This window comes from Siphateles boraxobius, unplaced genomic scaffold, assembly GCF_051911475.1.
Source record: "Siphateles boraxobius isolate OS27281-9 unplaced genomic scaffold, OSU_SipBor_1 204, whole genome shotgun sequence".
NCBI classification, from domain to species: Eukaryota; Metazoa; Chordata; class Actinopteri; order Cypriniformes; family Leuciscidae; genus Siphateles; species Siphateles boraxobius.
The window spans coordinates 3,897,739-3,924,283 of record NW_027508816.1 but is presented as its reverse complement, the minus strand read 5'-3'; the positions used below and the strand labels follow the sequence as shown (position 1 = coordinate 3,924,283).

The 26,545-nt window shown below is 44.8% G+C and overlaps 1 protein-coding gene across 1 annotated transcript in view; it reads right to left on the bottom strand.

Moving 5' to 3' along the window:
- Positions 1-26,545, bottom strand: part of pcsk2 (proprotein convertase subtilisin/kexin type 2) — a 110,702-nt gene that overhangs the window by 15,148 nt on the left and 69,009 nt on the right. The window contains exon 10 of the mRNA XM_077237639.1: positions 473-573. Coding sequence (XP_077093754.1) covers positions 473-573 — 101 coding nt within the window. The remainder of the gene's footprint in view (positions 1-472; positions 574-26,545) is intronic.

Here is a 26,545-nt window from a genome sequence, read left to right as displayed (position 1 = left end):
CCCATGAAAGTTTTGGGAAAATGATCAAAAATGTCTGTCAACTTTTTAAAAGAGTGCTGGCGTGGAAAGAGTTAAGGCATGAAGATGCAAAATCCAATTACTTTAGATGCAATATAATCTTTCAAAACGAGTAGCAAGAATTGTTTTGAACACGATGCAGAATGATTATTTGTTGGCAGGTTATGCAATAACATCATCATTCAACTCTCTATTTATTGGGAATGCAGGTTTAGCTATGGCATCAGCACCATTTTGGTGTTAAAAGGATATCAATCATGCATGAGGCAAGACTTTTTAAAGCCAGAGTTGTGCTTGTGTCGCTGCTCTGACACAAACCCTGTCAGCAGTAATCTACGATCTCAGCGAGTCTGCCAGCACTGTGTGTACGCAAGCTGCCTTATTGTTTCATTAATCTTTCATAGGAGCTCACTACTCATCAGAGCTGTGCTCTGGAAAACAGAAGTGTACATACTTGGCCTCCAACGCCAAGGCAAACACTCCCGCAGCCTCAGGGGCAGCGGCAGACGTGCCCGAGTGACGCAGTGTGCAGTTTCCATACAGATCCGTGGTGGCCTGGAGACACAGACAAAGAACAGCTTAATTAAACATTAGTGCCAAAGATATGCTGATTACACTTTAAAAAATGCCTTTGATATTCTAATTGAGTTGAATTTGTGCTAGCAAACAGGATGCAAATGTCTAGCTGTTCTAATGTTATATATAACAATATTTTTTTTTTTATTATACCATATAAAAATTTAAATTTCCATTAAGGCTAAATTACTCATGTAAATCACGATTAATCAGATCCAAAATAAAAGTTTATGTTTACATAATAAATGTGTGTGTACTGTGTATAATTATTTTATATAATTATATATATATATATATATATATATATATATATATATACACATGCAAATATTTTGTTTTAAATATATAAATGGATATGTGTGTATTTATCTATAGAAAATAATAATACACAGTACACACACTCACACACATTATGTAAACACAAACTTTAATTTGGATGTGAAACTTTAATTAATCGTTGTCCAGCACTAAAAGTAACTTAAGGCGAGACACTACAGGTGAATAGGGTATTTTTGTTAACTAGCAGATATCACCATGATACTTTGCCAGTTGATTACCTACATTAAGATGAGAAAAAAAATGTATTACAAGTTTTCTGTAATTTAATGTTTAAATATGCAAATGAGGCATGGTCTAATTAAATATGCGCTATTTTGCATATATTTTAAAAAACGAAATCTGGGTATTTGACAAAGCCAGGTTCAAAATTATTTTTTCATTGTGTTCACATATTAGATGGGGAAAAAATTACAGAGGGATTTATGGATATCTACTTTTGTTCTCCTGTAAATCAGAATATACTGTCAATAGCCTTAAAAAAATGATTTTCGCCATGTTTTTTGGAATAAAATGTTATATAAATCAGGCTAGGAATAATATATTTACAAATACCTCTGTAAATGTTTTCATAATATAACTAGGTACAAGACTGGAAAGTTTGGTGTATATAGGTGCTACTGAAGTGGAGATTTCGGACTTGGAGTATGAGAGAACAGTCATTTTGAGAAAACGGGCTTTAAAGATTTAGCATCAGCCAATGAGATTGCGCATTTAGAGTAAAATCACCCCTTTTACTTTCACGATTGGTTGGTGATAAAAAGGAAATGACCATATTTGGATCCGACAGCCTTGTTCAGGAGAGAGAGAGCTTTCTAACGGTGTGTGTGATGACAGGGTGCAGATCACGATCGCGGAGCAGAGGAATGATTTATAACGACAACTTTTGATGAATTTATGATAAATCTACAGACGCAAACAGACAAAGTGTAGTAAAATAAAGACCTAAATGTGTATTTTGGACTTTTTTTCTCCACAAGTCTGACAGAAGACATATTATTGAAGACAAATATCCCAAAATCTCAAAATTGACCAGTGAAAAAAAAAACGATGTTTTTGCCTGCCGTGTCTCGCCTTAAGTGTGCATACGATACGATAGACACTTTACTGTCCCATGAGGCCACGGGAGAGGATTTATGAATGGCAGTGAAGCGACGCAACTGACACTGGAAGGACACATGATAATGACAACATGGCGGATGTAGTATATTCAAAATTCTTCGCGAAGTAAGTTTCAAACCAAATGTATTTCTTACTACAGTATGCAAATTCAGACGCAGCACACGCCACTAGGGTTACATACGTAACCAGAGACGTTCCCTATCAGGGAACTCGAGCTGCGTGACAACGTTTTGGGAACGCTAATACCAACGTCGCCATACGAGCAAGTGCCCGTCGTGTGAAGTCAGAGCGCACATTTGGACGAAAGCACCTGCGCCCCTGGAGTGGAGCTGAAGTCAAGATGATAAAACTTAACGAATGTATGCGGTGAGGATCATCCTGCCGCATCGCAAACATCTTGAATAGATATTCCTGACAAGATAGCCTTGGAGGCAGCCATACTCCTGGTTGAATGAGCCCGGACAGCCAAAGGGGAAGGCTGACCGGCACACTCGTAGGCAAGTGAGATGGCCTCGACCACCCACTTGCTCAACCTCTGCTTAGATACTGGACAGCCCTTCTTAGGGGGTCCAAAGCAAACAAATAGTTGTTCACTCTTCCTCCACAGGGCAGCTCTGTGGACATACGCATCTAGAGCCCTAACAGGGCAGAGCAGATTTAGTTTCTCTTGGTCCGAAGTCAAAAAAGGAGGAGGACAGAATGCCTGCAGTACAATAGGCCTGACCACATTAGTTGGAACCTTGGGAACATACCCCGGTCTAGGGAGGAGGAAAGTCTTAACCATGCCGGGTGAAAATTCCAAGCACGAGGGAGAGACCGACAGAACTTGAATAACTCCAATATTTTTAATGAAGATATAGAAAGAAGAAATACAGTCTTTAGAGTGAGGAATTTCTCAGAAACTTCTGCAATAGGCTCGAACGGTGCTAGAGAGAGACCTTCTAGAACAACCGCCAGGTCCCAGGTCGGCACCCTCGTGCGAACTACTGGCCTCAGCCTCAAAGTGCCACGAAGGAAACCGGTTACAAGTGGGTGTCTCCCGAGAGAAGCTCCACTCATAGGGACGTGGTAAGCAGATAAGGCCGCCACATACACCTTCAGTGTGGAGTGGGATAACCCTGTGGAGAAACGCTCCTGAAGGAATTCCAGCACTGCACCCACCGGGCAGTTAACTGGGTCCAGCTGGTGTTCCCCACACCAAGAGGAGAACATTTTCCACCTCAAGGCATATAATTTCCTAGTGGCCGGAGCTCTGGAGTGGAGGATGGTCTTTGGTGACTCCGTAAATAATGTCATTGAGAGGTTTCAGGAAGAAAAAAAGCAGGCGGCGGCGCTCCAGAAGTTCCTCCCCCTCAGGGTGCGTGTCCCCGGGGCTGCTGGGCGGGAGCGTCCCTTTCCGTCCCCTAGCCATAAATCTTAGCCTCAGAAATATTTGAATAAATAGATGTTTGTTGTGTAAATATTCTGAACGAAACTGGTCTATTCCATGATCTCGACACCTCGGTATGGAGATCAGGAAAGAAAGGCAGACACCGGCGTGGAGGTGCAGCGCGAGATGGCAAAAATCTCAATTCCAACTTGCTCTTAGATCTAGACTCCTGTCTATCAGACGTCCACTCAATGCTTAATTTTTCAACTGCACGAGTCAACATCTCTATTAGCTCCTCACTAGTAGGAGACTGAAGTGACGAGTCCCCAGTCTCTGCAGTATCCACACTTTCAACATCCAGTTCCTCAGAACAGGATAGCTGAAGTGATGGTGCCTCATCCCGGGCGGAAGAAACCGCAGCACGTGCTTCCAAACCCGGATCTGAGGCGCTGGATCTACCAGGTAAGGGCTGAGATAGGGCAGGGCCCGTCTCAATCCCCGCTGATAGATCCATCTGCGAACCCCACAACAGAAGCCTCCGCTGTGCCTCGGCAGCAATGGGACCCGAACCGCGGGGAGCGCGCACCGAACCACTCTTCTCGAAGAGGGCTCGGCGGAAGCGGAGCGTTTTCATTGACATACGCTCGCAATGCACACAATCAGCTCCCTCGAGAGCTGACTGGGCATGCTGCACTCCCATACAAATAACACAAAGTTTGTGAGTGTCCCCACCCGTGATATAGCGTCAGAAGCTGACGCGCTTGTGTTTTGGGGTGCTTATATAGTTTCCTGGTCGATGACGTCACCCGCCTATGACGTTCCGTCTCGCCATGGGACTGATTTAATACGTGCTTCATGACGCACTCACCTAGGGGCGTTCCCAAAGCGTTGTCACGCAGCTCGAGTTCCCTGATAGGGAACATAAAGGAGTCAAAACAACATGAAGCAAGCGTACAAGGTACAAAAGCCCAATAAATCATTTGTTCCCTTTCAGTCGATAACGGCAGACGTAGTCGACGGTCGACTGAATGGGGATCGCGCTAGAGAGCCTATCATCTTCGATTACTATTGAACGAGCCAATGGAATTTGGCGTGCTTGATTTGCATCACACACTCCGCCCCCGTGGCGCGGGTATAAATACGGAAGTGGATGCACGCACTAGTTGCCTTTCGCTTCGGAGCCGTTCGTCTTTGATGTCTCTGAAGAGTGCTGTTGTATTCAACGAGCGAGTGTGTCGGTGTTCTTGCGGGAAGACCTCTCCAGTGTTGGTGTTCTACAGCGTGGTGCAGCGGTGATCGCGAGCTTCTCAGCTCTCAACTGCTGTTTTAACAGCATCAAATTTCTATTGTTTGTTTGTGTGTTGACAGTTGGTTAGAGGGCGAGAAGTGAGTGCTTCACTGTTGGTTGAAAGACTATTCAGTGTTTGCTGCGGTCATTCCCTGTGTGCTCCGGCACTGGTGACGGTCCCATTTCCTAAAAGAGCAACACGGGTGTGAGTGCGTCTTTTTCAAGATGCCATTCCATCCGTGCGTTTCTGGGTGCCGTCTGGCGCTATCCCCCTCTGACGGTCACGAAAGTTGTGTCGCATGTTTGGGCTTACAGCATGCCGAGGCAGCTTTCGTGGATGAGTCATGTTCTCACTGTGGGAACATGGCCATCTCGTTGTTGAGATCTAGACTCCCCTTCGTCAAAAGCGTTGGTGCAGTCCCCACCTCTGGGCCCCGCCCTTGATCTTCCTCTGGGTTACCTTCCCAGAGAAAGACTGGGGTGCCGTCCAAGCTGGGTGATCTGAGGATCACAGTGAGGGGTAATCCGCCCGGCCAGGCCCCGTGGGTCCCTCACTCCTCTTTCGCACCGCAACCGGTGAAGCTCCCCATTGAGCCCGCTGGTCCCTCTGTAGTGCACAGGCCAGCCGTGTCATTTGGGGCCACTCCAGGGGATACCATGTCAATTGCAGCATCGGAGGGGGAGCTGAACTCTGGAGATGACGACTCGGCTGCACTGCCTCCCTCCGGGAGACCAGTGTTGCCCGAGCCAGATCCAAAAAATGTCATCTATGCTGAAAAAGGCCGCCGAGGTGGTAGGGCTCGTGTGGAACCCTCCACCGTGTCCCGAGCCGTCTCGGTTGGATGATGGGTATATCGGGGCGGGCCGTACTGGTTCTCAGTCCGCCGCCCCGGTTCCTTTCTTTCCTAAAGTGCATGAGGAGCTTACGAGGGCATGGATGGCACCTTTCTCTGCCAGAAACCGCCTGAGTGGCTCCTCCCCCCTCACTACCCTTGATGGGGGAGCGGTGAAGGGTTACGAGGCTATCACTCTGGTGGAGCGGGCTATTGCGATGCAGTTATGCCCAACGGCGGCCGCTTCCTGGAGAGGTGATCCTCGTCACCCCTCTAAAGCCTGTAAGTTCTCGTCCGGTCTTACGGGCAAGGCTTACAAAGCTTGTGGGCAAGCCGCTTCCTCTCTGCATGCCATGGCGTTGCTCCAGGTCCACCAGGCCCAGGCACTCATGAACATGCACGAGGGTAGTCCGGACCATGAGCTCATGGGTGAGCTCCGCACTGCAACTGACCTCGCCCTCTGGGCGACGAAGGTTGCAGCTCGCACGGTCGGTTCGGCAGTGTCCACACTTGTGGTCCAGGAGCGCCATCTCTGGCTCAACCTGGCCGATATGAGAGAAGCGGACAAGGTTCGGTTCAATTCAATTCAATTCAATTCAAATTTATTTGTATAGCGCTTTTCACAATACACATTGTCTCAAAGCAGCTTTACAGAAATTGCATTTCGGAAATGTACATAGAAAAATACAGTTAGTTAATCAAGTATTAATTTATGGCATAACATATCGCCGGCTTTGAGTCGTCTCTTCACAGGCGTCGAGTCGTCTCTTCACAGGCGTTGGGGCATCTGAAGTCTCCGTGAGAGGCTGGATACAAACTGGAGCTGACGAACGCTATTTACCTCGGGACTAGCGTCCCGAGATAACAGCAGAAAGGCAGATGGGAAATAATTAGCATAGCTGATGTTCATAATGTTAATGCATTCGAACCGATTCAGCAGTATCAAAGGTTAAGCATTAAGTGAATGCTTGGTTAAAGAGATGCGTCTTTAATCTAGTTTTAAACTGGGACAGCGAGTCTGAGGCTCGTACAATATCAGGAAGGCTATTCCAGAGTTTAGGAGCTAAATGCGAGAACGCCCTCCCTCCTTTAGTGGACTTAGATATCCTAGGAATGACCAGAAGCCTCGAATTTAGTGATCTTAAAGAGCGCGATGGATTGTATGGCGATAGAAGGTCTGTTAAATACACAGGAGCTAAACCATTTAGGGCTTTATAGGTCAGTAGGAATACTTTGTAATTGATACGTAACTTAATAGGTAACCAGTGTAGAGATGATAAAATAGGTGTTATATGATCATATTTTCTTGATCTAGTAAGAACTCTAGCAGCTGCATTTTGCACTAACTGTAGCTTGTTAATTGAGGATGTAGGACAGCCAGCTAATAAAGCATTACAGTAATCTAGTCTCGAGGTCATGAAAGCATGAACTAACTTTTCTGCATCAGAAACAGATAGCATGTTGCGTAGCTTAGCAATGTTTCTAAGGTGGAAAAAGGCTGTTCTTGTAATATATGAAATATGATTTTCGAAAGTCAAGTTGCGGTCTAGTATAACACCCAGGTCTTTTACTGTAGTGGATAAAGTAACAGGACATCCTTCTAAATTAAAGTTGTATTGTAAGGGATTTTGTGGGTAGTTTTTTGGACCAATAAGTAGTACCTCCGTTTTATCTGAATTTAATAGCAGGAAATTACACGTCATCCAGCATTTTATATCATTTAGACACTCTGTCAATTTAGATAAGTTAGTGTTTTCATCTGGTCGTGATGAGATATATAATTGAGTGTCATCAGCATAACAGTGGAAATTAATTCCATGTTTTCTTATAATATTACCAAGTGGCAGCATATATATTGAGAATAGCAGAGGGCCTAACACCGATCCTTGCGGCACTCCATAGTCTACTGACGTTATCTTTGATTTTTCCCCATTTAGACAGACAAAATGGTAACGGTCTGATAAGTAAGATCTAAACCAGCTTAATGCCTGTCCCTGAACACCAGTGTAGTTTTGTAGTCGATCCAGGAGTATTTTATGATCGATAGTGTCGAACGCAGCGCTTAGATCGAGTAGAACTAGTATTGAGATACAGCCTTGGTCAGAAGCTAAAAGTAAATCATTTGTAATTTTAACTAGCGCAGTTTCTGTGCTATGATGCGGTCTGAATCCCGACTGGAATTTTTCATAGATATCATTTTCTTGTAAGAAAGAGCACAATTGAGCGGACACAATTTTTTCTAGTATTTTAGACATAAATGGAAGATTTGAGATGGGTCTGTAATTTGCTAAGTTATTTGGATCTAATTGCGGTTTCTTAATGAGAGGTTTTATTACTGCCAGCTTGAATATTTTTGGAACATGACCTAAAAATAAAGACGAGTTAATAATATTAAGAAGAGGCTCTTCGACTACAGGTAACACTTCTTTCAGTAGTTTAGTGGGTATTGGATCTAATAAACATGTTGTTGGTTTCGATGCAATGATAAGTTTATTTAGCTCTTCCTGTCCTATAGTTGTAAATCGGTGTAGTTGTTCTAGAGGGGCCATAATTGAGGCTGAATCATAAGACATCATAGAGGATTGTATATTTACAATTGTGTTTCGGATGCTTTCTATTTTCTCATTGAAGTAATTCATAAAATCATTACTACTATATTGTAATGGAATATTTTGCTCTGGTGATGTTTGTTTATTTGTTAGTCTAGCCACGGTGTTGAATAAAAACCTTGGATTATTTTGGTTATTTTCTATTAGTTTGCGGAGATGCTCAGCCCTTGCTGCTTTTAGAGCCTTTTTATAACGTGACATACTGTCTTTCCACGCGATTCTAAAGACCTCTAAATTAGTTTGTTTCCATTTACGCTCTAAGTTACGAGTTTCTCTCTTGATTGCATGCGTAGCACTGTTGTACCATGGTGCTTTAGTTTTCTCTCTTACCTTTTTTAATCTAATTGGTGCAACAATATCTAGTGTACTAGAGAACATGGTGCTCAAACTGCTAGTCATTTCCTCTAGTTCATCTGTTTGTTTGGGTGCACTGCGCAGCTGAGATAGATCAGGTAAGCTATTTGAGAATCTATCTATAGTGGTTGGAAGGATTGTTCTGCCTGGTCGATAACGTTGCGCAACGTGACAAATTTCAGCAGTACGTATTATACAAGTTACCATGTAATGATCAGTGAGATCATCACTTTGCGGTATAATATTTATATCAGTTGGATTGGTTCCATATGATATAATTAAATCTAGTGTATGATTTAGACGATGAGTGGGACCGCTGACGTTTTGCGTGACCCCAAAGGAGTTTAATAAATCTGTAAACGCAGTCCCTAACGCATCATTTGTATTATCTACGTGTATGTTAAAGTCTCCAACAATTATTGCTTTATCGACATTGACCAATAGATCTGAGAGAAAGTATGCAAACTCTTTTAGGAAATCAGCATAGGGCCCTGGAGGTCTATATAGGGTAGCCAAGGCTAGAGATAATATGGATTTGTTTCTTGCATCTAAGAGCGTAACATTTAGCACAAGTACTTCAAACGAATTAAACCTGTGACCTGTTTTCTGAGTAACATTAAGAATATCTCTATCTCTAGTTCCTGGATTCTCCCATTTCCCAGGTTGGGTTATTCGGCGACGCTGTGGAGAACTTTGCCCAACAGTTCTCTACAGCTCAGAAACAGACGGAGGGACGCTGCTACCTTCACCCGCCCGCCGAGGTCAGATCCTCCGCCTGTTCGTCGCCGAGGGCGTCCGCCCGCAGCCGCCTCAGCTCCCGCCGGACCACCGCAGCAGCCTTCACCCAGGTTCCGGCGTGGAGCCGGCCGCGGAAGGGGCGCCCAGCCTGCTCCAGGCGCTGCCAAGCCAGGTGGTAAGCATCAGCGCAAAAGAAAACGCTGAACCTGGACGGGCTCTCAGGGATGGAGGAGTTGCTCGTGGAGTGGTCGCTGATCCACTCCCTCTGGCTGGTTGGAGGGCCGGCTGGAGTTTTTTGTTATGTGTGTGTCTGTTCCACCGCTGGCCCCTATAAAAACGGGGTCAGCGGTACCCACATATTCAGAAAAAGAGCAAATTTTCTATTACTGAGTCCCAAGTGGACCAGTCTGGCGGGTGTGACCCTGTAATAGCCTTACATCCCCCAGCTTCCCTTGGTCGCCAGAAGGCAGCTTGGAGCGTTCGAGGATCCGGTCATCCGCCTTCTCACGTCCCCCTGCCGCTAGTGGAGACAGGTAAGTGTTGCACTGCACACTAACACCACTATCTCTACTTTGCTGCCCCACCTCAGGCTCGGCTACCCCGCTCAAGTCAGTGATTATCATCACATTAGGTGTTGAGCAGACGTGCTCCTGAAAATTCAGTGATATTCATCACACTGAGTGTGGAGCAGTGCTCCTGACTTGTGAGTGCTTATCTTATCCTGCTGGCGAAGGATTTGATATAGCCGCTCCTCCAGCCGGTACGAAGGCCAGTTGTAAACTCGTTCTTCGTGCTACTAGGTGGTGGGTCGTGACCATCTTGGCCCAAGATTGGTCCGCAGCTCCGACCTGAAAGACATGTGCTTCAGATCTCTACCTTCCGCACCGCAGGCCATCCTGTGTGTTGCGTGTAAGGGTGGAGTATCAGTACAGTGTCCTTCCCCTCGAGTGCTCCAGAGCCCGTTGGGTCTTCAGGTCAACTGGAAGAGAGTAATCTCGCCCAAGGGCTGAGTATCTCTTTTTCAGTTTTGGAGATGGACTCGGTCTAACACGTCTCTCCAATGAGAATGTGTTCAGCTGGTGTTGAAGTGAGAAAGGGTCCCACTGAAAGAACTTTCAGAGGCTCCTGGGGTATATGGTAGTTGCAGCCTTTGGCTTCCTCCATATGTGACCGCTTCAGCGCTAGCTTCACGATCGAGTCCCGAGGTGACCGTTGCAGAGCAGCTCACCCTGTGTGACTATAGTTCATCCCGGTCTGCTGCCAAACCCTCTTCAACAGAGGGGCCATGTACAAAGGGCGTGTTTTAACGGGGCCTGGGCGACCCTTCACTACACGGGCGTTCGTGCCTCGAGTTGTTAGACATTGCGACCGTTGCGCAAGCTTCCCTTGCATGTCACAACTCACCCGTCACCTCCTCCTTGGAGTCAGAAGCTTCTGAGGACGCTTTGTTCCACTCTTCCCGCTTTACTCAATCGTGCCGCCGTCGAGCCTCACGACAGTTATAGCCAGGGCAACTGGAGATTCCATCCCCTGGGTCCAGCTGGGTCATGACCATTCCGGGGCCGCTCAGTTGCCCCTCCGGTTTCGTCTTCCTGCCAGTGTTTGTGTAAACCGAACGGACTAACCTTGGACAAACACTGGGTCTCAGCTGCCCCAGGGGCCCGCAGAAATGCGTTTAACCCCAGTGAGCCTTCTAAAAGCGACTGCGACTCATGGTCGCCTTGCGCCTGCCAAGTCAGAAATGCTCCTGAAACTCAGTGAAGTTCATCGCACTCAGGTGTTGAGCAGCAATGCTCCTGTAGCTCAGTGAGTTCTTCACACGCAGTGCAGAGCAGAAATGCTCCTGGTGCTCAGTGAAGTTCTTTGCACTCAAGTGTTGAGCAGAAATGCTCCTGAAGCTCAGTGAGTTTATCACACTCAGGTGTTGAGCAGGAATGCTCCTGAAGCTCAGGGAACTTATCACACTCAAGTGCTGAGCAGAAAATGCTCCTGAAGCCCAGTGATCTTCACATGTTGTGTTGAGCAATGCTCCTGTCTTTTTGCGCCCGTCGCTTGCACCTACGTGCCAAGTCAGGAGAGGAACAGGTCTTCAGAGTTGCCCCTTATTGGCCCAACTAACTAGACGTTTGGGCATTAAACACATAACATAGAAACCGGTTTATTTCACGATCTCGATACCTAAGTGTGGATATAGGGAAAAAACGACAGTCCCCGACGAGGAGGCTGAGATACAGAGTTTTCATGTTTTTTTAGATATATTTCATCTAATAAACTCTTTTTATTTTCACTCTCATACTGTTCAGCTGTCCAGTAAATATTTAACTAGCAACAGCACTAGATAAAACCTCCTTTTAAAAGCTCCTCTTTATTCAACAGAGTTATGAGCTGACTTATTTATTTATTTATTGAAAACTCAAACATCTGCCTTTTTGTATATTTTTATTTGTTTTGTTCTCTTTTTCCTAACAAAACACTAACGATACCAATTCCTCTGAACTGGAAATCGCAGCACATTGGATCTGGCAGGTGAAAGCTGAGATAGGGCGGGGCCCGTCCCACAACCTGCTGTCAGATCCGTTTGCCAACCCCAAAATGCGAGTCGCCGACGTGCCTCGGCAACGGCCGGTCCCGCGCGGGGAGCGCGAACCGAGCTGTCCTCCTCAAAGAACGCCCGGCGGGAGAGGAGCGTCCTCACGGACAGCTTCTCGCAATGCTCACAGTCAGCTCCCTTGAGAACTGACTGTGGCATGCTCAACTCCCAAACAGCAACGAAAAGCTGATGTGTGTGTCCCCACCAGTGATATAACGTGGGCAGGGAACAACACAAAGCTGCTTGCTCTCTTTTGCCATAATAAATATATATATATTGCAACTTGACAGACAACAATAAATATGACAAGGACAGAATACACAGATCGCTTGCTGAAGGCGCAGAAGCTGTCGCGGTCTGTTTTCAGGTGTGCTGTATAGTTCCCTGGTCTATGACGTCACCCGCCTATGACGTCTCTTCTCTCCATTGGACTGATTATACACTTGCTTCACGACGCAATCGATGCAAGGCATTCCCACCGTGTCTCGACGCAGCTCGAGTTCCCTTGAAAGGGAACGTCCTGGTTGTGTATGCAACCCACCGTTCCCTGAAGGAGGGAACGGAGGACGTAGTCGACGTCAATTGAATTGGGATCTCGTGAGAGAGCCTGTCTTCTTCGAGTACTATTGAATGAGCCAATGTAATTGGCGTGCGTGATTCGCATCACACACTCCGCCCCCGCGGCGCGGGTATAAATACGGAAGTGGATGCACGCACCAGTTACTTTTTCGCTGAGGAGCCGAGAGTAACCCGGGGTCAGCAGTGGTCCAGCGGTAGTGGCAAGGGGACTACGTCCTCCGTTCCCTCCTTCAGGGAACGGTGGGTTGCATACGCAACCAGGACGTTCCCTTTCAGTCGATAACGTCAGACGTAGTCGACGTCGACTGAATTGGGATCACCCTTTGAACACGCCACTAACGCTGCCACCTTCCAGTGCCTAAACCAAAGCCTCCTGATGCCCCCGCAAATTTTAGGTGGGGAAGGACAGGGCTTAGGCCAGGGAAGTCACTGCTGTTCCTACAGGACCACTGGGAAAGCGTTCCCTGTACATTGGAAGGAAGGGACGCTGCGGAAGCCACATCCAACCCAGAGGGAGGTAACTTGGAGAATACACATATGAACTGGGCGGAAACCGGGCAGTCTAACATATGGAATGTCACTGGGGTGGCTCCAGCCGAAGACGGGGGAGACACACTGGACAGTGACGGCAGAGAGACTCTGCCGAGGGAAGACACGGGCTCGCCGCAGGGAGCCGTATCGTGGAAGAATACACATATGGGGTCGCTGTAGGGACCGCAACATATGGACCCAGCCTAACACAGGTTCCACACTGCTTACGAGTGGTAGGCCTAACACCAGACGTTCCGCACGTCCGACGTCGGAGGGGTGTGGAGGAACTCAACAGGGTTCAATTTTAAGGGAACTCAACTGGAGTAGAAAGGCGCACGTATCCAGTCCATAGGAGGGGAATGGCGCAGCAAGCCGACACTTGAACCGGGCTCACGGTGAAACTGGCTTCATGAGAAGGGAGCCCACGAGAAGCAGCGGTTCAACTAGGTGTCGTCCAGCCCCCAACTCTAGAATCTGTTTAGCAAAGCATATCGTCAACGCCCAGGCGGAGCACTTTACACTCATCACAGAGGAGCTCAACACCTAAGTGGACATGTTGCATCTCGGATTTTTACCGAAATGAAGGCAAGCACTAAGTGCAACTTTGCATGGAAACAGCCTTCCCTCTCTGCTGAATTCCAACAGATATTTGTAGAGCTGGTCTGAGGTCTATGGCTTGTGTTCTGTACACGTCCAAGCGAACGGACAGAGAAGCCAGGGCTGGATCTGCCTCCTCCAGGGCAGCGCTTGCAGGCTCACCACCTGCTCCTATTACGGGAGAGGTAGGAACCTTGGGCACAATCCGAGCCGGGGTCTCAGCTTGTGAGAGTTAGCCGGCCCAGACTCCAGGCACAATACGTTGACCGAAAGCAAGCAAGTCCCTACCCTCTAGTAGAGACCACGCGAGCAGACGAACTGATATAACAGAATTTTTAACTCACTGCCTGCAGTGGCTCAGGGGCGGTCTCTGCAGTGCAGTCGCACCAGGGACAAGGCCCAAGAGGATAAAGAGGGACGCAAGGATTTACAAGACCTTACTCCTCAGGAACCTGACGATCAGAACATGCTTCTGCACACTTCTGCAACACGATGAGCGTCGTTTAAACACCGAGGCAACATCATTTTGAGGGTGAAGGAAAACCGCATACTCCAACCCATTTTGCAGGAAAGAGAGCACTGAAGTGATCGAAAGCTTTCAGGATCTCCTCTGGAGAGAAGACGCACTCAACGACTAGGTTCCACTTCTAAAGGCGTAAGCACGCTACCCATTTCTAGGGGGTGCTCGCAGAAGTGATGGTAACTATCACATGTCCCTGTGATAGCCACCTGAACCTCCGCGTTCAGATGTAAGACCGCCCGGAATCTCCGGGGGAAGAACACGGGTGCCATCGTGCCCCGTCCCTGAAAGAGTTTTCAGGGGAAGTCGAAAGGCTGTCGATGGGAAGCAGGTCTAGTTGGGCCAATAAGGGGCAACTATGAAGACCTGTTCCTCTCCTGACTTAGCACCTAGGTGCAAGCGACGGGCGCAAAAAGACAGGAGCGGTCAATACAACATGTGAAGATCACTGGGCTTCAGGAGCATTTTCTGCTCAGCACTTGAGTGTGACAAGTTCACTGAGCTTCAGGAGCATTCCTGCTCAACACCTGAGTGTGATAAACTCACTGAGCTTCAGGAGCATTTCTGCTCAACACTGAGTGCGAAGAACTTCACTGAGCACCAGGAGCATTTCTGCTCAGCACTTGAGTGTGACAAGTTCACTGAGCTTCAGGAGCATTGCTGCTCAACACCTGAGTGTGATAAACTCACTGAGCTTCAGGAGCATTTCTGCTCAACACTTGAGTGCGAAGAACTTCACTGAGCACCAGGAGCATTTCTGCTCAGCACTGCGTGTGACGAATTCACTGAGCTACAGGAGCATTTCTGCTCATCACCTGAGTGTGATGAACTCACTGAGCTACAGGAGCATTGCTGCTCAACACCTGAGTGCGATGAACTTCACTGAGTTTCAGGAGCAATTCTGCTCAACATGAAGTGAGATGATTTCACTGACTTGAGCAGGCGCAAGGCGACCATGAGTCGCAGTCACTTTTTAGAAGGCTCACTGGGGTTAAAGGGATACTCCACCAGTTTTTCTTATTAAACTATGTTATTCCCTTAACTAAGACGAGTTGATACATACCTCTCTCGTCTCAGTGCGTGCACTATATCGCTCTGTATTGCCGCAAAACTATGTTAGCACTTAGCTTAGCCCATGCATTAAATATTTGCCAAGCAGAGAAGCGACCAAACACTTCCACGTTTTCCCTATGTAAACACAGTTACTCGAGTAGTGTAACTTGACCTGGGCTGGTGACACAAAATAAACCGTTGCGCTTTTCTAAGCGTTTAAAATTGATGACTATATTGTATGGTGGAATACCATAACAAGTGCTTTTGAGCACTTCGACTTGGCGCAATAATATCTTCACTCGTGAAAAGTCCTCTTACCGGCTCCCGCTTCCTCTCGTTGTATTGACGGAAATGTCAGAGGGAGAGGAAGCAGGAGCCGGTAAGAGGACTTTTCACGAGTGAAGATATTATTGCGCCAAGTCGAAGTGCTCAAAAGCACTTGTTATGGTATTCCGTCATACAATATAGTCATCAATTTTAAACGCTTTTTTTCAATTTTAGACCCAGTGTTTGTCCAAGGGTAGTCCGCTCGGTTTACACAAACACTGGCGGAAAGATGAAACCGGGGGGGCAACTGAGCGGCCCCGGAATGGCCATGACCCAGCTGGACCCAGGGGATGGAGTCTCCACTTGCCCTGGCTATAACTGTCTTCAGTTTTTCAAAACTGAAAAAGAGATACTCAGCCCGTGGGCGAGATTACTATCTTCCAGTTGACCTGAGGACCCAACGGGCTCTGGAGCACTCGAAGGGAAGGATACTGTACTGATACTCCACCCTTACACGCAAAACACAGGATGGCCTGCGGTGCGGAAGGTAGAGATCTGAAGCACATGTCTTTCAGGTCGGAGCTGCAGACCAATCTTGGGCCAAGATGGTCACGACCCACCACCTAGTAGCACGAAGAACGAGTTTACAACTGCTGCCCTAGCCTGCAGCAACGCCATGGCACGCAAGAGGAAGCAGCTTGCCCACAGGTTTTGTAAGCTCTGCCCGTCCGAACGGACGAAAACTCACAGGCCTTAGGGGGGAGACGAGGATCCCCCCAAAAGGCAGCGGCCTCCGGACACAGGTGCACCTGTGTCGACAGACCGCTCCAATGGAGGGACACCTCGCAACCCTTCACCGTTCCTCCATCAAAGGTAATGAGGGGGAAAAGCTATTCAGGCAGTTTCTGGCAGAGAAAGATGCTGTTCACCGCCTGATAAGCTCTCCATGCATTTCGGGAAAGAAAGGCACTGGGGCGGCGAGCTGAGAACCAGCGCGGCCCGCCCCAAGATACCAAACTCCAGATTCCAACCGAGACTGAACGGGACACGGTGGAGGTTCCACTCGAGCCCGGCAGCCTCGGCGGCCCGTTTCAGCATAGCTGATAATTCTGGATCCGGCTCGGGCAACATTGAACTCCCGGAGGGAGACAATGCAGCCGAGTCACCATCTCTAGAAGTCAGCTCACCCTCCGATGCTGCAATCGGCGTCCTGTCCTCCAGGGGAGCCCCGAGTGAAACCGCTGGCCCACCCATTACAGATGGACCAGCAGACAACACAGGAGGCTCCAGTGGTTGCAGTGGAAGGGAGGAGTGAGGAGCCCACAGGGAATGGTTACCGGGCGGGACATCCAACACTATCCTCCGGTCACCCATCCCACACAGCAACCGAGGGTGGGGCATGGTAATGGGGACTTGCTCTCCGCGAACGAAGGCGAGTCTCGCCCTCAACACTGCGACAGTCATGTTCCCACAGTGAAAACATGAGCTGTCCACAAAAGCTGTCTCAGCGTGCTGTAAGCCCAAACACGTGACACAACAGTTGTGACCATCAGAGAGAGACAGGGAACGACCGCACCCAGAAACGCACGGGCGGAATGACATCTTGAAAAAGACGCAAACGCACCCATGTTGCTCTTTCAGAAAATAGGACCGTCACCAGTGCCGGAGCACACAGGGGAATGACCGCGGCAACACTGAACAGAGAACTGAAACAGTGAAGCACTCACTTTTCCGCACTCTAACCAGCCATCAACACACACAAACATTTAGAAATTTGTTGCTGTTAAAACAGCAGTTGAGAGCTCAAAGCTCGCGATCACGGCTGCACTCGCGCTGTAGAACACCAGCACTGGGAGAGTCTTCCTAAAGAACACCGACACACTCGCTCGTTGTAGACAACAGCACTCTCAGAGACATCAAACGATCGGCTCCGAAGCGAAAGGCAACTGGTGCGTGCATCCACTTCCGTATTTATACCCGCGCCGCGGGGGCGGAGTGTGTGATGCGAATCACGCACGCCAATTACATTGGCTCGTTCAATAGTACTCGAAGAAGACAGGCTCTCTAGCGAGATCCCAATTCAGTCGACGTCGACTACGTCTGACGTTATCGACTGAAAGGGAACCAAAGACTAGTACTGAATGAAAATGAAAAATGAGTGGAAGTACGTAGGAGGGCGGAGCCAGGCTAATAAAAGATGGCAGTAACATAAAAATAATTCATACAAACTGTGTGCTAAATTTCTTTTAAAATCACACTTACATAATCACTTATGTAAGGAACAGATCAAAATTTAAGTTATTCAGTGTTAATACTGCCCTTCTTAGAATTTGCCATTTATTTTGGTTTCATTTCTGCCGCTCTGTGTTGAAAAAGAGTGAAGTGATAAACTGGTGGCTCACAACACCAAACCACTGCAACCCTGATCACCCTGACTCAATTCAGACTGGCACCAGCCAATTCCCTCCTTTCCACTGACAGGATCCCCTCTGACAGACTAACCACAGTCTTCATCTCAGATCCTTTCTTTGAGTCTGCAGATATGCTGATTAGGTTCCTAGCTGAATGCATGCAATCCAATTCCATTTTCGAGTCATTGTTCAGACACAAAACGCATGTAACAATTAACTTCCCATCATTTTATCACTGTCACACTCTGTATTATCACGCTGGGCAAAGGGATTGCATTTCAAAAATATACTTTAAAGGACCTATGAACAGCACACTCTTGAGAACCAAATTCAATCTTGTTGTAAAAATGTCCAGACAGGAACAGACTCAACATCACACAACGAGGACGGATATATCCCACACTTCATTGCCTTCACAGCAACACATTTTTCATTCGTTTTTGTGATAAAAAATAAGGGAAAAAATAGATTATGTACATAAATAGAGATTATGATGAAATGGCAACGAAAGAATAAAAAAGAAATAATTAATGGTATTAATGTTGAAATTAATGTAATTTTAATAAAAATCATAAAGATATGTTGGAACTATTCTGCCTTTATAATAAAAAGCATACATTATCATAAAACATTATAAAATGATAAACAATGGAAACACTTTATTTGACATATTTATGTATAATGCGCTATGTGTCACGAATGATACCGGAGTCAGACTGGTGGTAAGTGAAGTAGTTTATCTACCAGGTTTTTGCAGAAGCATTCAGAGATATGGTGAGTATGAAGACAGATGTTACTTGAATAGTAACTTAACTGAAGATTAACTAGAGTCTCTTTTGCAGGTGCAGGTGAAGGATACCAGGGACGGATGCAGACGGATGGCTGAAGACTGAAGACGAGTAGGGAAGGCAAGGTTTTCATAAAGTCCAAATGGACAGCAGGTAAATAGCATGTAGGTATCGAGGGAGAGTCTGTGGGTCATGTGTAGACGAGACCAGACAAAGAGTGAGTGCAGGGGAGCTGAATATAAAGGGAGATGTGATGATGGACGCAGGTGACGGTGATTAGAACTCAGGCGATAATGAACAAGTGGGCGGAGTGAGTGAATGAGTGGGAGGAGTGGATGAAGCTGGTGGAATCCTGACACTATGGTATTCATAATGTATTTTAATGCATTATATCTTTTCATAAATAATTGTTACCAAAGTTAAAATGTACTTCAATAATTGCAGATTCCATCTGAAATTGGTTGTTTGTCATGCGTTTTAATGCATTATACTTTCTAAAGGTGTAATAATGAGGAGCTGGTGGAGGTGGTTACCCGCGCTGTGTCTAAACTGAACCTTGACTGGCGGTGCCTTCCCTTTTTTCCCATTTATTGAGATTGTGGAATAAGCCGTACTAGTCCCATCTTTTCAGCCCCCAAGTGAATGTATAAAGAGTATGGCTTAAAGAGTCTGTCCACCAAGGTTGTAGATACTATACTTCACTCCAGAGCTCCGTCCACGAGGAAACTTTACGCCCTGAAGTGGAGAGTCAGTGGGATCCAGTTAACTGCCCGGTTAAAATATCTTCTACATTAAGGGTTTACGTGGCAGCCATGGCAGCTTACCATGTCCCTTTGGGTGTTGTATACATGGGGAGGGACCCTCTAATAACTTGGGACCTGGCTATTGTTTTATAAGGCTTATCGACAGCTCCCTTTGAGCCCCTTGATATGGTTCCAGAAACATTTCTGACCTTGAATAGTATTCCTTCTAGCCATATCTTCTCTTAAAAGAGTAGGAGATCTTCAGGCCGTATCGGTATCCTCCACATGCCTGGAGTTCGCACAGAGGATGGTCAAGGCATTCCTCTACCCTTCTGCCCCCCTCCTTTCAGAGATCAGGACCAGGAAAACCTGAACATTGTTGGACCAGTTACAATACTGAATACATTTGTCCACAGAGCTGGCCTCTGGAGGATAACAGATCTGCTGTTTGTCTGTTTTGGATTTCCTAAAAAAGCAGACAATCAGCAAGTGGATAGTCGGGGTCTATCTTGCCTATGAAGTCTGTGGTCAGTCGTCACATTTGGCTGTCAGAGCTCACTCTACTAGAAGTTTGGGTTTATTCCTTTAAGAAGTTTGTGATGCAGCGGGCTGGTCGTCTCCACTCACATTCAAAATGTTCTACAGCCTGAACCTGGATGCTGCTCCAGGGTCTTAGGTGCTTATGACTTAAGTTTAAGTTTTGACTTAAGTTTCACATGGACAGGCAATTGTAAGTACGGCTTTTGGGCATTATTGTTCCCAAAGAATCATTGACGCAGCGCAAGTTTCTTTGAAAGGGATCGTCTCATGTTACAACTGTTTCCCAGAGAAGGGAACGAGACGCTGCGTAGCCCTGCCATACTTCCTTGATCCCTGTGATCGTCTTGCTTCGGCTTATTGAAGCTAACGCTGGTCTTTCTGCATGTGATTTTATACTTTCCTGGTCGCGACGTCAACAGCCCGTGACGTTCTGTCTCACCATTGGACTAGTTAACACACGTGCTTCAGACACAATCACGCAGAGGTGTTGTGGAAATTTTAATAGTCATTGATCCCAAACAGGTATCATAAGAGAAAGAACCTATTCAATGTATAAAAGTATATGTGTGTACGTGCTTGTGCGTGACTTTTCAGGAACATATGGGACAGGACCTCTGACCTTAGGGATGGTCAGTTTTGGCCAGTTTAGTTTGTGTCTTTAAGTAGAAACTGAACAGCAGTAAGGACCTTATCTGAGTGGGTGAAAGGTACAGCGGGTGAGGAGGAACCTTGAAAACAGTATAAAGGCTGTCTCATGTCTTCCTGTTGTGTGTCACTCTTCTGCACAGGGTAACAACTGTGTATTAGACTGCTCCTATTCTTGCAAGAATAAATACTTCTATTTTATATAATTTGACTCTGAGTGTCTCTTACGCAGTGATGTTTGTTTAAGATGAATTTTTGCCACAACAGATTGGTGTCAGAATAGTGGGATTCCTTGGAAGTGCCTTCTGGACCTGAGAGCGGACGGTGTTTGGCCACCTGGACTGAGCAGTTCCAGCTCTACCTCGTAAATTTCAGAGAGAGGGGCCGACCGCTATCAGGGCCAGGAGAAACTCCACTGGAATCAATTGAAAGAACCCGGTGGCAACAGAAGCATCTCTGGTAAGAGACAGTTAAATTTATTTTCTTTTGGGTAAGTTAATTAAATTCAGTTTAATTGGGGAGAAGAGTGAAATTGAACCATATTGGCTGAAGGCTGTTTCTGTGGTACGTAATCTGAGATTAATTGAGATCTATATAGATCAAGAAATTTCAAACAGATACGAGGGAAAATGATCTGAGATTAATTGAGGTCTGTAACAGAACAAGAAATTTCAAGCAGATAAATAATCTGGGATTAAGTGAGAACTGTAACAGATCAAGAGATTTCAAACAGATAGGTACCCTGAAAATTATTTGTTCCACGACGGAGCAAATTGTTTTTAGGTACTGAGGCTAATTAGGGGGAACCAGAACAGTTTTTGGTAAACCTTAATTAGGAGGGCACTAATAGTGCAACCCGACCGATTTGGGTTAAAAGAAAAAATCGGGTCTGTTGGGGACGCCTAACAGATCAGGAAAACGCGCGTTGAAGAGAAATCCACAGAGAACAGAGAAGCAGCCAATATGGGGAAGTCTCAAGGTAAGCATGCAAAATTTGATACACCGGTTTTTCTATCAAATGAGAAAATTATGGGGGAAAATGTATGTTTTAGATATTGAAAAAACTGAGAAAATACCATGATTTCCCCAGGGAGGGAACACTGAGCACAACTAGACTGAAAGTAGTGCGAGAATCAGTTGAACAGGGCAGTGAGAAACAAAAAGGATGTTATGGCTGCATTCAACATGTGTGAATAGGCAGATAAAAAAGTCGAACTGCCAGGAGTAATAAAGTTTTTACTTCTTCATCCAGTAAATGGATGCATGACATTAGATGTCTGAGAACTTAAATTTACATGATAAGGATTGAAGTAGCAAGCAGCAATAAGGCTGCCTGTGTGAAATAGAGGGAACTGTAAGTGAGAGACTTGATGGAAGAGGGAAGTGAAAAACAAAAAGGTTGGTGTGTGAGATATGTGTGTGGGGATTTTTAGCAAACAATCATGTACTGGTTAGATAATGAAGGAACTGGCATGTAGAGAAAAGAAAGAATTATAATGTAGAACAGAGGATGCAGAAGGAACTGGACATGTAGGGAAAGATTGAGAAGGAATATAGTAGAAAACTATATGTGATGAAAATAAAATGTCTGACAGAATTTATGGAAGTCAAATTAACTGTATGAAAAATGAGTTTCAGAATAAAAATAAGGCATTGAGTATGATTAACGGGGATTAATGTGATATAAAGATAAGGAATGCTTCATTAAGCAAAATGGGGAAAAATTCTATATTTTAATGGTAAAATAATGATTGAAATTAGGTTTAGTTTTAGTTTGATAACCATTGTGTTTTGAACCTAGGGTCCAGCTATGCTGGGGGTACAGAAACAGGGTTTGCTTATTCACCTCGGTTTCAGGATGTTAGATAAAAGTACTTGTTCTGTAATTAGGGTTGTTGATGATAATACCAAATTAGTAAAATGTAAAGACAACTTTGACCAAAAATTCTGAAAATCAATAATGTATAATGTTGGATATTTGTTGATATTAAGTAATTGAAGCAAAAGATATTGTCTGTTTTATAAATGAAATTATGGGTCGGGGATAATTTCCCTGGACAAGTATGACTAAAGTTAAATGAAAACTTTGTGAAAACAACTTAGAATATTTTGAGCATTTCGATGCAGCTTATTAAAATTAATGTGCGGCCAATGATAATGATGAAGATTATGATTTGGCTATTGTGATTAAATCCGCCACTGGTGGACTGTAAAAGAATACAGAGAACTGCTTAATCAGTGGCTCTGTTTACATTCCTGAATGGGACACACACTGCTTCAAGGGTGTGCAGTAAGTTGGAGCCGTTTGCAAGCTCACAGTGATCAAACTATAGTAAAGGACAGGTGTCTGATGCTGTAGTTGAGGCTGACACATGAACCCACTAGATGACAGAGAGTGTTTTAATTGTGGTCAGCAGGACCATCTAACATGTAACTGTAAATGCCCACCGAGAAGGTGTAATAAACAAAGGGTAATTAAGTGATATAAATTTCTGGTGTTAATGTGGGCTTGAAAGTAGATCAGTGTTTAATATGATGATATTAACATTTTCGTCTGAGAAGGAACAAGAGATAAAAACAAGGTCAAGAGATTGAAGTATTAAAGTGAATCCTTTTAAAGAAAAGATCTATAATAGTAATTTTTAAAAGTGAATTGATGAATACAGGTTGATGTAAAATTAATGACTCCAACAAATGTGAGTAGCAAAATATATCAAAGTAACTAACAGGATGATTGTGTTGTAATTAAACATTTAAAAAAGGATTTTAGAGTATATAGAGAGACTAATCTCACAGATGATTTACAATAACAGCAAAAGTATCACAAGCAGAGAGTGCTTGCCTCGTCAAAAAGTAAATCCTAATTGGAGATTGAGAAATGTGAAACGTTATTGAGAACTAGAATAATTATTTTTATGTAAGAACAAATAAGCAGAAGTAGTAGGCTACCGAATTAACAGTTGCTAAATGTAAAATGTGTTGAAAGGCATCTGATTAAACAAACAGCTTGAAAAGTTGACCATGAAAGAGCTAGAAGCTGATGTTTTGCTTTCAAAAGATATGCTTGTGATTTGGCTAAAACAGTTCGCTTATCTGAATCTGGTGTGTGCTGTGGCTGAAAGTGCCAGGGCGACAGAGACTCAATCTGAATGGAAATTTGTAATGTCTAAATTCCCTGACGTGGGCAAAAGACAACTGTAAAACTATGTTTATTTGAAAACACATGTAATTTCTGGCAAAGATGCCTTAAGCTGGGCTAGAGTTAAAATATGGTAGATAAAGTCTGATGTTAAAAGTTTTATGAAAATGCAGTGTACCAGTCCTGAATGCCTCAGAGTCTCTCTCTGATTCAATGTCAGCTAAAAGCTGTTATCTGAGCCTGTGTCATAAGTAAAGCACAGTGTTTAATTTGAAAATCATAGACATGGAGAGGTTAAAAGAAATCATTGCCGTTCAGAGGGCAATTTGTATTTGTAAATGGATTTAAGTAAAACTGAATGACTTTAAAGAAGTCTTTAAAATAATGCAGACCTTAAACGATAGAGGTGACATTTTGATTAGCGTATTTTAGGACCAGTAACAACTTTGTCTCATTTAGTCTCCACCATTCAGGACCGATGGCTCCGGCTACAGATGAAGTACGCTGAATGTACGGTTGTGATCTAAATTCACTGAGTATAATCTAAGCAGCTAGGTTTCTGCTTTTAAGATAGTTAATGGATTTAAGTGATTAAATACTGTTGTTATTGACCTGTCTCCCTGTGTGAACACTATTAGGCAATCCGAATGGCCCTGGTGACTCTTGAACGTGCCTTACCTAAGCTCCAGAAAACAGCTGAGGTCTGTTGAAGAGAACTGATTGTGTGATTGGAAAGAGCGGTCACCAGTGGGCACGAGTGACCATCTCGATGACGGGTAAGACTTTCTTTGGCCAGACAGGGGGCAACCTAAGCCAGAGTGGATCACGTAAAGTCATTGGGCATCTCCTGAATGGAGGTGTGTTATGTGAGACAGGTTTGAGGGTTGAGCAGGAGCTGTGAGGCCAGCAGCGTACTTATGCCGTTAAGGGGAGATGACGCGGTGACGAGTCACGGCATGTCTCCTCAATAAAGCAAAGCTCCTCTATATATACCACTCACCGGAAGAAACCGCATTAGTTGTATGGCTTGTTTTTTTATTGTGACAAGCGTCTGCAAATATGCCAGGGGAAAACACCCTGATGGAGATTATAGATAAAGGGCTAACAGGAGTGGGCTTTCAAGAGCCAGCTGAGGCCATGAAGTGATTCCCATTAGTTGTTGTGGAGACAGTAGCAAAACTTTTTATGTACTGGTTTGCCTTATGGGCAAGGAAAAATCATAGTGTTGATTTTGAACTAATAGGTCTATGACATAGTTTTAACTCTTGAAGGTCATTAGGCATGGTGGTGGCTAAAGATGAAGACAGGCTTTTGTAGATTTGAGAAGAGTCTGGATAACAAAGGTGAATGGTAAAAGGTTAATGTAATAAATTTAATATTAGAATTTGTCTAAATTACAGTCTTAGGAGGCTGTTGAAAAAGATTATTTGTTTATAGTGAGAGAGACTGCTTGAGTGGAGGAAGGGATGGTAACTGTGTCTGTCTTTCTGTTATCGGCCTGCTAGAGCAAGCTAAAGAACAAAATAGTGATAATGAACCAAAACAACCCAGCTGACTTTGCTAAGATGAAATGAATAATTAACAGACATGCTTTGAAACTGGTTAAGAGACCATGTAAAATTAGGTAAAAGCTACAGTAAAATGTGAAGTTTAAAATCTTACTTAAAATTTAAATCTTTTTAGAGATGATATAATGAAAAGCGAACATTGAAGATGAACAGTTAAAATATGTGTCTAATATGAGTGTGTGTGATGGTGACTGCACTCTATGTCTTGTATGTGTAAGTTTGGGGTACGAATACTGTGTCTGAATAGTGTGTATATTGTGTCATTAACCTCTGGAATGAGGGTTTTATCATTACAGATGGGTTAAGGCTAATGACAAGTTTTAAGGAAGCTAATAGTTTTGAGTCAATCTGATGACAAGATGATGCAGAAAATGGGACGAGCTTTAAATGGATTAGTTATCCAGCTCTGTCTGCTACTGGTAATTATGAATCAATCTATGGATTAAAAGCATTTATGTAAATTGGATTTGTGAAGTTGTAGAGAGATGTCCATCATGGGTTGAGATAAACTAAAATGTTATAGATTTGCAGGCAATAACAAAGTGACATATTGGCTAAGTCAATATCAAATTATCCAGAGAGTCCTTCACATTTATGAATATTGTGAACAAAGGGGGAAAATGTTGTTTGACTGACATTGACGAAGTCTGCACAGCACGACCTGACCTGATAGGGAAAATTGATGACTTTGGAAATGTTTGTAGATGACTGACTTGAGAGACCAAACAACAGGCCTGAAAAGCAGAATACGCTGTGAAACTGAGGGCCGTTGCCTTTCAAATACTCTGATAAGAAGATGTGTTTGTGGCTTTAAGTAATATTTTTGTTTCAGAGGCAGAGAAAGATGTCTGGAGGAATTTTGGCTTTGGGACAACGTTTGGGTTAGTGTTGATGGCAAACTTTATCCAAACACCATTATGTTAGATTGATGCACGAGATGATTCATGCATCAAAAGGGGGGATGGTAACAATTTGGATAACAATTGACAAAATTTGGTTTAATAAGGGACGGTATATGTTGGGAGGACAAGGGGCTTAATAGGGTAAAAGCCTGGCAAGAAGCCATTCTTCTCCCTAACAAAATTGCTGTCTGTAAGTGTGCCGCACACGCTGATAACAAAATTGCAGGACTGTTTCAACAGGAGACGCCAGGGCAGATGCAGCAGCGAAGGCCGTGGCAGCACAGCAGACAAAGGAAACTACGTGTACTTTACTATCTGAAAATAACCTCGACATTTGTTTTTCTTTACAGAGCATGCAGACTTTGATGCAGGGCAGAATGTGCCTAATAAAATAATGGTTATGGATGAATTTGACTAACTATCCTGGCC